This window comes from Phocoena phocoena, chromosome 15, assembly GCF_963924675.1.
Source record: "Phocoena phocoena chromosome 15, mPhoPho1.1, whole genome shotgun sequence".
NCBI classification, from domain to species: Eukaryota; Metazoa; Chordata; class Mammalia; order Artiodactyla; family Phocoenidae; genus Phocoena; species Phocoena phocoena.
This window is the reverse complement of record NC_089233.1, coordinates 65567618-65581638: the sequence shown is the minus strand read 5'-3', so window position 1 is coordinate 65581638 and position 14021 is coordinate 65567618. Positions and strand designations below refer to the sequence as shown.

Genomic DNA, 14021 nt, shown 5'->3' with positions numbered 1-14021 from the left:
TATCTGATATATGATTGGTAAAACTTTTCTCCCATTCTGTGGGTTGTCTTTTTACTTTCCTGATGATGACCTTTGAAACACAAAAGTTTTAAATTTTGATGATATCCAGTTTATCTATTCTTCCGTTGCTTGTGCTTTCAGTATCAAATCTAAGAAACCATTAATCCCATCATTTTTAATTTTTTAAATATCCATATAAAGAATTAAACACTTTTAATTAGAAGTATTTACAATAAAAAGATTAAAAGCTTCTACCTAATGCACACAAATTGCACATTTAACAGTTTAGTATCATGAGAAATTGAGTTTTTTCCCTTCACCTCTGTGTTATTCTTTTTTAACTCCTGTCTATACATCCTCCTTTGCTTTTCTGTGTCTCCTTATACTTCATTAATCTTCTTGAGTTTTTCTCTAATCTCAAACAACTGAAAGAACTATTTAGGAAGAACTGAAAAGATGATTTCTTAAAGCCTCTCTTCCATGCTTTGGTCTTTCGCAGCAGACTATGATTAATTGGGCAATCTTCAGTATTCATCAATATTTCCATTATGGAATCCATTGGGAAGTGGAAAAAAAAGCTATGAACTTAAAAGAGAAGGATTTGGGTTGAAGCCCTTGCTCTAATATTTAGTAGTACTGTGTCCTTGGGCAGATTTCACATTTTTGAGCCTCAATTTTCTCATCCATAAGTGAAGAATAGCAGTGTCTACCTCATAGGTCTACTTCTAGTGGTCAGTAAACTTTACTAGATATATTATAAGATTAAGTGGGTTGAACTCTTTACATATCTTTAACAATGTTAACTATTGAGCACTTTATGCAAGTTGGTATATTTTGTGAAGGACAGGGAAATAAAACAGTAAAAAGAAGACTTTCTTTCTCATTTTTTCTGTTATGTTTTGATCAGTGGGTTTATCTGTGTGTAAAGCAGAGGGTTTTTGTTTTCTACAGGTTATATTCCCAAATAATTTTGAAACAGGAAATGGGGGAAATGTACAGGGACATCTTCCCATGATGCCAATGTCTCCTCTAATGCATCCAAGGGTCAAAGAAGTTCGGACTGACAGTGGGAGTCTTCGAAAGGGTAGGTTCAACATTGGTAAAACAATGAAAAAATAACATCTTTTTTTAGAGAAAATTTCAGGTCTTGCCTAACGTATTATTAAGAAATACAATTTTTTAATCAAGATTTGAAAGGGGATTAATGTTTATGCCAATACCCCGTGTGGCTCATTGTATACTTTTTTATATTAAAGTAATAAGATTTCCACTCTGATTTTGAATCTAATCTATTTTTTAAATTGCAGTGTCTATTATTGTGGAAACAGTATTTTGGCTTTTTCATAAATATACACAACTTTTCCTCAATGCTAATGGAAAACTATTTAAGCTAAATACCTACTTTTCCAAATGTGATAAAAGTTATATTCTTTATCTCTAAGTCTTTATAGAAAAATAAACGTTTAAAGCAGAACAAAGAACTCTTTGGGATACTTAAATTCATCTAATAAATTACTTATCTATGCTCTCAAAATAGTTCATTTGAGCCTTACTAATAGGAAGATTTTAGTACATTATTCTTTATTTTCTCTTGTGATGTAGCAAACTGATGTGTGCATCTTCTGGATTATTTAACTCTTGGATTTTTAAAAATCACTTAAAATCTTCTGATGACAATATCCCTGAATAAACCTCAGATGTACAAGTATTCAGGTTATATAGTAAGGTAGCTCAAGACCCACTTTTGGACTATAATTGTGTGTGTCTTGCTTTACATGTAGTATAAGGTCATAAAAATGTGCACACTGTGCATGCAAAACAGTCTTCATTAAGCAAGGGGAATAATTAGGATTGTTTTATGACCTTTAAAAATCTTGTCAAAGCTAAAAACTCTCTTACTGTCAATTATTAATATTTAAACAAATTTAAAAATAGTAAAAATATTTACTTAGTACACTACAATTGGAAACATTGAGAATGAAAGTGTTTTGTTTTTTAAAAAGTCATAAAGAATAGTTTAAATGGTGCTTGCCACTTTCTTCTCATATAACTTACAATACTGAGTGAGCTTCTTTCCTGTGCCTTGGTGAACTGTCGTGTTCCTTTCTAAGTTTGGACCAGCTCTTAACATTTTATCCTTCGTGCTTTCAGTGTTGTGAAATATTTCTGAAAGTTCCTTTAAAGTGAAGTTTTTTGCCATCGTAACTTCCTGTTGGATGTCTTCATCCTATTTATCTTAACAACTTTTCGCATTTATATCAGTAAGTCTCATCTTCACACAGTTCTTCTGGCTGTATATCTAATCTCTTGAATAGCAGCAGTGTCAACATTCCTAGGGTCAGCTATTTCTTCTATAACTTCATTAACAATTTTAATTTCACTTTCAGCATTATCACTTTTCAATTCTTTGTTGAACTTCCACTTTTTTGGGGGGGCCATTCCCTCTTTCATTTGTCTATTTTCATTCGTCTATTTTGTAGAATGCGGGTTTATCACTGGGAAATAAGGAGACAACATAACCATATGCTTTGCTGCCTGCATGAATTGAACCAGCAGATTTGCCCTGAACAATCACCAACAGACTTTGAAAGAAGTAACAGGATTGGTCACTGATCATGATGCACATCTATTTTTCACACAGTGATTTATGTAAATCCTCATGGGAAAAGTTTGTAGTTTATGCAGCTACTCACAGTTAATATACCATGGCAACTGAAATCTGAACCTTTTTGTTAAGGCTGTCGTTAATTTATGCTATGATAACTGAAACTCATGCATACTTTAACTGTACAAAGCATGAACTCTGTGCGTATGCATGTGTGTGTATCTGACTATAATGTGTATGTATATATAATATATATTATATATATAATATATGTTATATGTGTGTGTGTGTGTGTGTGTGTGTGTGTGTGTGTTTGCAGCCTAGCTAGAGATCTCAGAACTAAGATCATGAAGAAATGGTCACTAAAATGTAATTCTGTCCTGGTGGTGGAATTTTGAGTGTTACCTTTTTCATTACAGTTTTTTGGTATTGTTTGAGTTTTTTCTGTGAGCTTTTAAAAATTGAGATATAATTCACATCGCATAAAATTCACCCTTTTAAAATATACAATTCAGTATATTTACAAGACTATACAACTATCACCGTTATCTAATTCCAGAACATTTTTATCACCCCCCCCCAAAAAAAAACCTGTATCCAATAGTAATCACTCTCTATTTCCTCCTCTACCAAGACCCTGGAACTACTAATCTATTCTTTGTCTCTATGGATCTTCCTGTTCTGGACATTTCATATAAATGGAATTATATAATATGTGACCTTTGTGATTGGCTTCTTTTACTTATCATGTTTTCAAGATATGTATGTTGTCGCATGTGTCAACACTTCATTACGCTGAATAATTTTTCATTGTATGGATATACTGTATATTGTTCGTTCATTCGTTTGTTAATGGACATTTGGATTATTTCCACTTGTTGGCTTTTATGAATAACGCTGCTGTGAACATTCAGGTGATATATTATTTTTATGATTAGAAGAAAACGGTATTTTCTTATAGGGGTTCAGGCAAGAGAATCAAATAATGGAAAATCCTTAGAAAACAATAATATTGAGCCTTGACTCTGGGAGAAAAAAGACAATTTATTAACTTATATATGTGTTAAATTTTTATTGTCTACTGCAGCTTTTCCAGTACTGTGCTAGGCAGAGCATCATTTCAAGGGACTTGCAGCTAACTTCATGGCTATAACATGAGTTTTCCCTTGAAATGTCAGCTCTGAACATTCCAAGTCAGATTCAAGGGCTGCATTGGTTTTCTTAGATATAAGGTATCCAGGTAGACTTCTGTTAAGGCGTAATGGGAGCTACAATAGAACTTTCCACTTTTTTACTAAGACTGGAAGTCAGAGCTGCTTTTATAACCTCCAGAATTATGGAGAGATTTTTATTAAACCATGACTATTCCCCACTTACCCCAGTAATACAGAGAGCTGTCAAATTATTGCCAAAGGTAATTTTTATACCTTTTAAACATGTTTTGAAAATAGATGACATGGCTGTCTAATTATCTAGTAATTATAAAAATAATTAGTGAAATGCTTTTACTTTAAAAACATGTTATATACCTGTAAAGAAACAGTGGGTTGAGGGAAGTAGGGGGAAAATGGTGGGAAAAGATGTAGGATTGGCTAGGAGAGGCTTTGCACCTAGTGGAGATGGAAAGGAGAGCAGTTTCTGCAGAAGGATAGCACTGGAAAAGAGGTTTAATCCATACTTTACTTTCTTTTTGATCAACACACTAATGCCTCAGATTAAGGCAAGTTAAGCAGAGTCATAACACTTCTACTCATCTTTATCTTCTAGTGGACTTATAAAAGATGATTCTGCCTCTACTAAATCAGAAAGCCACAGCTACTGCCTTAAACTATTTGAAGTGTGGGCATGTGGTGAAGGCAAAATTGTGAACCAAATCACTGATTTTTCCTTCTAATCAGGAGTTATTTACTAGATAAGATTGGGAGACAGAAGCTAGTTGGACTACTTTTGAAATTTAGCAGTCACCACATTCTACTTCTCACCTTCTACTTTACCCTTAATATTTTGCTTCTTTAATATAGGCAGAGGTTCAAGAAACCAGGAAGGTGAGCTCTCATAATTTTATTTTATTTTATTTTATTTTCCTTTTTTTTTTTTTTTTGCGTTACGTGGGCCTCTCACTGCTGCGGCCTCTCTCGCTGCGGAGCGCAGGCTCCGGACGCACAGGCTCAGCGGCCATGGCTCACGGGCGCAGCCGCTCTGCGGCATGTGGGATCTTCCCGGACCGGGGCACGAACCCACGTCCCCTGCATCGGCAGGCGGACTCCCAACCACTGCGCCACCAGGGAAGCCCCATAATTTTATTTTAAGATTTAATTCATTCTTCTCTCTCCCACTAGACTCGATTATTCCATGAGGACAGAGGCCATGTTATTAGCATAGTAACTCAATCTATTTGTTGAATGAGTGAGTAAACCTGACTTATTATTTTGGAATACATGTCAAACTGTTATAAATTTTTCTCTTTATTAGATACGCAACCATTGTCTCCAATTTCTGTCCATGAACGCTACAGTTCTCCTACCGCTGGGAGTGCTAAGAGAAGACTTTTTGGGGAAGACCCCCCAAAGGAAATGCTTATGGACAGGATCATAACAGAAGGAACAAAATTGAAAATTGCTCCTTCTTCAAGCATTACTGCTGAAAATATATCAATTTCACCTGGGCAAAGTCTTCTAACAATGGCCACAGCCATAGTAACAGGGACAACAGGACATAAAGTTACAATCCCATTGCATGGTAACATTTTGATGCATTTATTTTATATTTTTTCTGAGTTGGGTGAAAATTTAAGAAATGTCTTATTGGACTGATCACATGGTCTTATTATTCCAGTATTTTTTCTTGAACATATATACTTTTTTTTCTCTTTGGCTGCGTTTGGTCTTCGTTGCTGTGCACGGGCTTTCTCTAGTTATGGGGAGCAGGGGCTACTCTTCATTGCAGTGCGCGGGCTTCTCATTGCGGTGGCTTCTCCTGTTGCGGAACACGGGCTCTAGGTGTGCGGGCTTCAGTAGTTGCAGCACACGGGCTTCAGTAGTTGCGGCGCGAGGGCTCAGTAGTTGTGGCTCGAGCGCACATGGGCTTCAGTAGTTGTGGCACATGGGCTTAGTATTTGTGGCTTGTGGGCTCTAGAGTGCAGGCTCAGTAGTTGTGGCGCACAGGCTTAGTTGCTCCATGGCATGTGGGATCTTCCCAGACCGGGGATCGAACCTGTGTCTCCTGCATTGGCAGGCGGATTCTTAACCACTTCGCCACCAGGGAAGTCCCTGAACCCATACTTTTTTTTCTCTAAGAGCAGTTTTAGGTTCATGGCAAAATTGAGCCTTCCTTGTCATCAACATCCTGCACCAGAGAGACACATGTGTTACAATTGATGAACTTTCATGGACACATCATTATCACCCCAAGTCCGTAGTTTGCATTGGGGTTCACTCTTTGGTGTTGTACATTCTATGAATTTTGACAAATGTCTAATGACACATATCTACCGTTATACTGTTATACAGAATAGTTTCACTGCCCTAAAGATCCTTTGTGCTCCACCCTTTTGTTTTGTTTTGACCCTATAGAGGCATTCCTAGTATTATTGCACTTTGCTTTGTTGCACTTTACAGATACTTTTTTTTTTTTACAAATTGAAGGTTTCTGGCAACCCTGTGTTGTCACATGATGATTAGCATTTTTTAGCAACAAAGTATTTTTTGATTGAGTTATGTACATTGTTTTTTAGACATAATGCTATTGCACACTTAATAAACTGCAATATAGCATAAACATAATTTTTATGTGCACTAGGAATCCAAAAAATTCATGTGACTCACTTTATTATGATACTCAATTTATTGTAGTGGTCTGGAACCAAACTCGCAATATGTCTGAGGTATGCCTGCACTGTTTTTTGAGTTTTCACATTTTATAAATTTACAACCCTCTTTGTTACGACTTATTTTATTTTCTTATCTGAGTTTTACAAATAAGTGCATTGAGGAAGAATTTTGTTTATTGATTAAAAACATCTCCTTTAGAGCTCAAAAGCACAATTTTATTGTTTCAGAGCAGAAATAGAAAATAAGAGTATCATAACCTAGAATTACTATTTTTGTGGCTTTCTTCTAACATATTCCTATGCATAAATAGATAGGTAGGTAGGTAGGTAGGTAGGTAGATAGATAGATAGTAAAGGAAGGAAGGGAGGGAGAGAGGGAGGAAGGAAGCAAGGAAGGAAGAATTGACAACTTTTCTGGGACACACTTCTAAAACTAAGAACTCTTGCTTGTACATTCAGGTATTGCAAATGATGCTGGAGAGATCACACTGATACCAATTTCCATGAATACAACTCAGGAGTCCAAAGTCGAGAGTCCTGTATCACTTACGGCTCAGTCATTAATTGGTGCTTCTCCAAAACAGACCCATTTGACTAAAGCACAAGAGGTACATTCAGTTGGAATAAGCAAACCAAAGAGAACTGGGTCCTTAGCACTGTTTTATAGAAAGGTACGTGTTTTTATAGCATCTAAAAAGGTCTCCTTTAATCAATGCAAGAAAGATTGAGTAACAGAGGGCAGCTTTAGCCTTCTTTTTTTGTGTGTGGTAAAATATACATGAAATTTACAATTTTAAGCATTTTAAAGTGTACAGCTAAATGTCATTAGTACATTCCCATTGTTGTGCAGCTTCCACCATCATCCATCTCCAGACTTTTTCATCTTCCTAAACTGAAACTCTGTACCCATTAAATAGTAACTCCTCATTTCTTCCCCCCACCCCCAGCCCCTGGTAGCCATTATTCTACTTTCTGTCTCTATGAATTTGACTACTCTAGGTACCTCATATAAGTGGAATTATATAACGTTTGTCCTTTTTTGACAGGCTTATTTCACTTAGCATAATGTTTTCAAGGTTCTTCCATATTGTAGCATGGTCAGAATTTCCTTCCTTTTTAAAACTAACATTTCATGGTATGTATATACCATATTTTGTTTATCCATTCATCTATAGATGGACATTTGCGTTGTTGCTACCTTTTGGTTATTGTGAGTGAATAGTGTTGCTGTGAACATTAGTGTACAGGTATCCAAGTCTGTTTTCAATTCTATTGGGTACATACAGAAGTGGAATAGTAATTCTAAATTTAATTTTTGAGAAAATGCTATGCAGTTTCCCACAGTGGCTGCACCATTTCTATTCCTGCTAGCAACATACAAGGTTTTCCACAATATTGTGAAATACAAGTGTTTTTCTCTTTCTGACTTACTTCACTCTTTATGACAGTCTCTAGATCCATCCACCTCACTACAAATAACTCAATTTTGTTTCTTTTTATGGCTACGTAACATTCCATTGTGTATATGTGCCACATCTTCTTTATCCGTTCATCTGTCGAAGGACACTTAGGTTGCTTCCATGTCCTGGCTGTTGTAAGTAGAACTGCAATGAACATTGTGGTACATGACTCTTTTTGAATTATGGTTTTCTCAGGGTGTATGTCCAATAGTGGGATCGCTGGGTCATATGGTACTTCTATTTTTACTTTTTTAAGGAACCTCCATACTGTTCTTCATAGTGGTTGTATCAATTTACATTCCCACCAGCAGTGCAAGAGGGTTCCCTTTTCTCCACACCCTCTCCAGCATTTATTGTGTGTAGATTTTTTGATGATGGCCGTTCTGACCGGTGTGAGATGATAACCTCATTGTAGTTTTGATTTGCATGTCTCTAATGATTAGTGATTTTGAGCATCCTTTCATGTGTTTGTTGACAATCTGTATATCTTCTTTGGAGAAATGTCTGTTTAGGTCTTCTGCCCATTTTTGGATTGTTCGGTTTTTTGATATCGAGCTGAATGAGCTGCTTGTATATTTTGGAGATTAATCCTTTGTCAGTTGCTTCATTTGCAAATATTTTCTCCCATTCTGAGGGTTGTCTTTTCATCTTGTTTATGGTTTCCTTTGCTGTGCAAAAGCATTTAAGTTTCATTAGGTCCCATTTGTTTATTTTTGTTTTTATTTCTATTTCTCTATGAGGTGGGTGAAACAGAATTGCTGTGATGTATGTCATGGAGTATTCTGCCTATGTTTTCCTCTAAGAATTTTATTGTGTCTGGCCTTACATTTAGGTCTTTAATCCATTTTGAGTTTAGTTTTGTGTATGGTGTTAAGGACTGTTCTAATTTCATTCTTTTACATGTAGCTGTCCAGTTTTCCCAGCACCACTTACTGAAGAGGCTGTCTTTTCTCCATTGCACGAATACGTGCCTCCTTTATTAAAGATAAGGTGACCATAGGTGCGTGGGTTTATCTCTGGGCTTTCTATCCTGTTCCATTGATCTATACTTCAGTTTTTGTGCCAGTACCATATTGTCTTGATTACTGTAGCTTCATAGTATAGTCCAAAGTCAAGGAGCCTGATTCCTCCAGCTCTGTTTTTCTTTCTCAAGATTGCTTTGGCTATTCGAGGTCTTTTGTGTTTCCATGCAAATTGTGAAATATTTGTTCTAGTTCTGTGAAAAATGCCATTGGTAGTTAGATAGGGATTGCATTGAATCTGTAGACTGCTTTGGGTAGTATAGTCATTTTCACAATGTTCTTCCAGTCCAAGAACATGGTATGTCTCTCCATCTGTTTGTATCCTCTTTGATTTCTTTCATCAGTGTCTTATAGTTTTCTGCATACAGGTCTTTTGTCACCTTAGGTAGGTTTATTCCTAGGTATTTTATTCTTTTTTTTTTTTTTTTTTTGGTATTTTATTCTTTTGTTGCAGTGGTAAATGGGAGTGTTTCCTTAATTTCTCTTTCAGATTTTTCATCATTAGTTTATAGGAATGCAAGAGATTTCTGTGCATTAATTTTATATCCTGCTACTTTACCAAATGCATTGATTAGCTCTAGTAGTTTTTTGGTAGCATCTTTAGGATTCACTATGTATAGTATCATGTCATCTGCGAACAGTGACAGTTTTACTTCTTTTTTTCCAAGTTGGATTCCTTTTATTTCTTTTTCTTCTCTGATTGCTGTGGCTAAAACTTCCAAAACTATGTTGAATAATAGTGGTGAGAGTGGGCAACCTTGTCTTGTTCCCGATCTTAGTGGAAATGGTTTCAGTTTTTCACCATTGAGAACAATGTTGGCTGTGGGTTTGTCATATATGGCTTTATTATGTTGAGTTAAGTTCCCTCTATGCCTACTTTCTGGAGAGTTTTTATCATAAATAGCTGTTGAATTTTGTCAAAAGCTTTTTCTGCATCTATTGAGATGATCATATGGTTTTTATTCTTCAATTTGTTAATATGGTTTATCACATTGATTGATTCTGTATGTTGAAGAATCCTTGCATTCCTGGGATAAACCGCACTTGATCATGGTGTGTGTTCCTTTTAATGTGCTGTTGGATTCTGTTTGCTAGTATTTTGTTGAGGATTTTTGCATCTATGTTCATCAGTGATATTGGCCTGTAGTTTTCTTTTTTTGTGACATCTTTGTCTGGTTTTGGTATCAGGGTGATGGTGGCCTCGTAGAATGAGTCTGGGAGTGTTCCTCCCTCTGCTATATTTTGGAAGAGTTTGAGAAGGATATGTGTTAGCTCTTCTCTAAATGTTTGCTAGAATTCTCCTGTGAGTCCATTTGGTCCTTGGCTTTTGTTTGTTGGAAGATTTTTAATCACAGTTTCAATTTCAGTGCTTGTGATTGGTCTATTCATGTTTTCTTTTTCTTCCTGGTTCAGTCTTGGAAGGTTATACCTTTCTAAGAATTTGTCCATTTCTTCCAGGTTGTCCATTTTTTTGACATATAGTTGATTTTAGTAATCTCTCATGATCCTTTGTATTTCTGCAGTGTCAGTTACTATTTCTCCTTTTTCATTTCTAATTCTATTGATGTGAGTCTTCTCCCTTTTTTTCCTGATGAGTCTGGCTAGTGGTTTATCATTTTTGTTTTTCTTCTCAAAGAACCATCTTTTAGTTTTAATGATCTTAGCTATTTTTCCTTCATTTCTTTTTCATTATTTCTGATCTCATCTTTATTATTTCTTTCCTTCTGCTAACTTTGAGGTTTTTTTGTTCTTCTGTCTCTAATTGCTTTAGGTGTAAGGTTAGGTTGTTTATTTGAGATGTTTCTTGTTTCTTGAGGTAGGATTGTATTGCTATAAATGTCCCTCTTAAGAACTGTTTTTGCTGCATCCCATAGGTTTTGGGTTGTCGTGTTTTCATTGTCATTTGTTTCTAGGTATTTTTTGATTTCTTCAGTGATCTCTTGGTTATTTAGTAGTGTGTTGTTTAGCCTTCATGTGTGTATTTTTCACACCTTTTTTCCTGTTATTGGTATCTAGTCTCATAGCATTGTGGTCAGAAAACATACTTGATATGATTTCAACTTTCTTAAATTTAGCAGGGCTTGAGTTGTGACCCAAGATATGATCTGTCCTGGAAAATGTTCTATGAGCACTTGAGAAGAAAGTGTATTCTGTTGTTTTGGGATGGGATGTCCTATAAATATCAATTAAGTCCATCTTGTTTAATGTATCATTAAAGCTTGTGTTTCCTTATTTATTTTCATTTTGGGTGATCTGTCCATTGGCAAAAGTGGGGTGTTAAAGTCCCCTACTATTATTGTGTTGCTGTCGATTTCCCCTTTTATGGCTGTTAGCATTTGTCTTATGAACTGAGGTGCTCCTGTGTTGGGTGCATAAATATTTACAAATGTTTTATCTTCTTGGATTGATCCCTTGATCATTATGTAGTGTCCTTCCTTTTCTCTTGTAACATTCTTTATTTTAAAGTCTACTTTATCTGGTATGAGAATTACTCCTCCAGCTTTCTTCTGATTTCCATTTGCATGGAATATCTTTTTCCATCCCCTCACTTTCAGTCTGTATGTGTCCCTAGGTCTGAAGTGGGTCTCTTGTAGACAGCATATATACGGGTTATGTTTTTGTATCCATTCAGCCAGTCTATGTCTTTTGGTTGGAGCATTTAATCCATTTACATTTAAGGTATATATCAATATATGTGTTCCTGTTACCATTTTCTTAATTGTTTTGCATTTGTTATTGTAGGTGTTTTCCTTCTCTTGTGTTTCCTGCTTAGGGAAGTTCCTTTAGCATTTGTTGTAAAGCTGGTGTGGTGGTGCTGAATTCTCTTAGCTTTTGCTTGTCTGTAAAGGTTTCAATTGCTCCATCAAATCTGAATGAGAGGGCTTCCCTGGTGGCGCAGTGGTTGAGATTCCGCCTGCCAATGCAGGGGACGCAGGTTCGTGCCCCGGACCGGGAAGATCCCACAGGCCGCGGAGCGGCTGGGCCCGTGAGCCATGGCCGCTGGGCCTGCGCGTCCGGAGCCTGTGCCCCGCAACGGGAGAGGCCACAACAGTGAGAGGCCCGCATACCGCAAAAAAAAAAAAAAAAAAAAAATCTGAATGAGATCCTCTATGGGTAGAGTAATCTTGGTTGTAGGTTTTTCTCTTTCATCACTTTAAATATGTCCTACCACTCCCTTCTGGCTTCCAGAGTTTCTGCTGAGAAATCAGCTGTTAACATTACGGGGATTCCCTTGTATGTTATTTGTTGCTTTTCCCTTGCTGCTTTTAATATTTTTTCTTTGTATTTAATTTTTGATCATTTGATTAATATGTGTTTTGGCGTGCTTCTCCTTGGATTTATCCTGTATGGGACTCTCCGTGCTTCCTGGACTTGACTGACTATTTGCTTACCCATATTAGGGAAGTTTTCAACTATAATCTCTTCAAATATTTTCTCAGTCCCTTTTTTTCTCTTCTTCTGGGACCCCTATAATTTGAATGTTGGTGCGTTTAGTGTTGTCCCAGAGGTTTCTGAGATTGTCCTTGATTTTTTTCATTCTTTTTTCTTTATTCTGCTCTGTGGTAGTTATTTCCACTATTTTATCGTCCAGGTCACTTATCTGTTCTTCTGCCTCAGTTGTTCTGCTATTGATTCCTTCTAGAGAATTTTTTATTTCATTTATTGTGTTGTTCATCATTGTTTGTTTGCTCTTTAGTTCTTTTAGGTCCTTGTTAAACGTTTCTTGTATTTTCTCCATTGTATTTCCAAGATTTGGGATCATCTGTACTATCATTACTCAGAATTCTTTTTGAGGTAGACTGCCTGTTTCCTCTTCATTTGTTTGGTCTGGTGGGTTTTTTACCTTGCTCCTTCATCTGCTGTGTATTTCTCTGTCTTCTCATTTTGCTTAACTTACTGTGTTTGGGGTCTCCTTTTCGCAGGCTGCAGGTTCATAGTTCTCGTTTTTGGTGTCTGCCCCCCAGTGCGTAAAGTTGGTTCAGTGGGTTGTGTAGGCTTTCTAGTGGAGGGGACTGGTGCCTGTGTTCTGGTGGATGAGGCTGGATCTTGTCTTTCTGGTGAGCTGGACTGCATGCAGTGGTGTGTTTTGGGGTGTCTGTGACCTTATTATGATTTTAGGCAGCCTCTCTGCTAATGTGTGGGGTTGTGTTCCTGTCTTGCTAATTGTTTGGCATAGGGTGTCCATCACTGTAGCTTGCTGGTCATTGAGTGGAGCTGGGTCTTCACGTTGAGATGGAGATCTCTAAGAGAGCTTTCGCCATTTGATATTATGTGGGGCTGGGAGGTGTCTGGTGGACCACTGTCCTGAACTCAGCTCTCCCACCTCAGAGGCTCAGACCGGACACCCGGCCGGAGCACCAAGGCCCTGTCAGCCACATGGCTCAGAAGAAAAGGGAGAAAAAAAGAAAGAAAGAGAAATAAAGTTATAAAAATTAAAAATATATTATAAAAAATTAGAAAGTAAAAAAAGAAAGAAGTGAGAAACCAAACCAAAAAACAAATCCACCAATGGTAATAAGTGCTAAAAATTATACTAAAAAAAAAAAAAAAAAAGACAGAACCCTAGGACAAATGGCAAAAGCAAAGCTATACAGACAAAATCACACAAAGAAGTATACACATACACACTGGCAAAAGGAGAAAAAAGAAAAATGTATGTATATTAAAAAAAGGAAGAGAGCAACAACCAAATCAATAAACCTATCTACCAATGATAATAAGCTCTAAATTCTAAACTAAGATAAACATAAAACCAGAAACAAATTTGATGCTGAAAGCAAACCCCAAGTCTATAGTTGCTCCCAAAGTCCACTGCCTCAATTTTGGGATGATTCGTTGTCTATTCAGGTATTCCACAGATGCAGGGTACATCAGTTTGATTGTGGAGATTTAATCCGTTGCTCCTGAGGCTGCTGGGAGATATTTCATTTCCCTTTCTCTTCCTTGTTCACACAGCTCCTGGAGTTCAGCTTTGGATTTGGCCCCACTTCTGCGTTTAGGTCGCCTGAGGGCGTCTGTTTCCCTCCCAGACAGGACGGGGTTAAAGTAGCAGCTGATTAGGGGGCTCTGGCTCCCTCAGGCCAGGGGGAGGGAGGAGTACAGAA

The 14021-nt window shown here is 36.9% G+C and overlaps 1 protein-coding gene across 1 annotated transcript in view; it reads left to right on the top strand.

The window, feature by feature from the left end:
* RBL1 (RB transcriptional corepressor like 1) overlaps window positions 1–14021 on the top strand; it is a 73045-nt gene that overhangs the window by 33751 nt on the left and 25273 nt on the right. Inside the window, exons 14-16 of the mRNA XM_065892082.1 lie at window positions 952–1084; window positions 5078–5344; window positions 6894–7105. Coding sequence (XP_065748154.1) covers window positions 952–1084; window positions 5078–5344; window positions 6894–7105 — 612 coding nt within the window. The remainder of the gene's footprint in view (window positions 1–951; window positions 1085–5077; window positions 5345–6893; window positions 7106–14021) is intronic.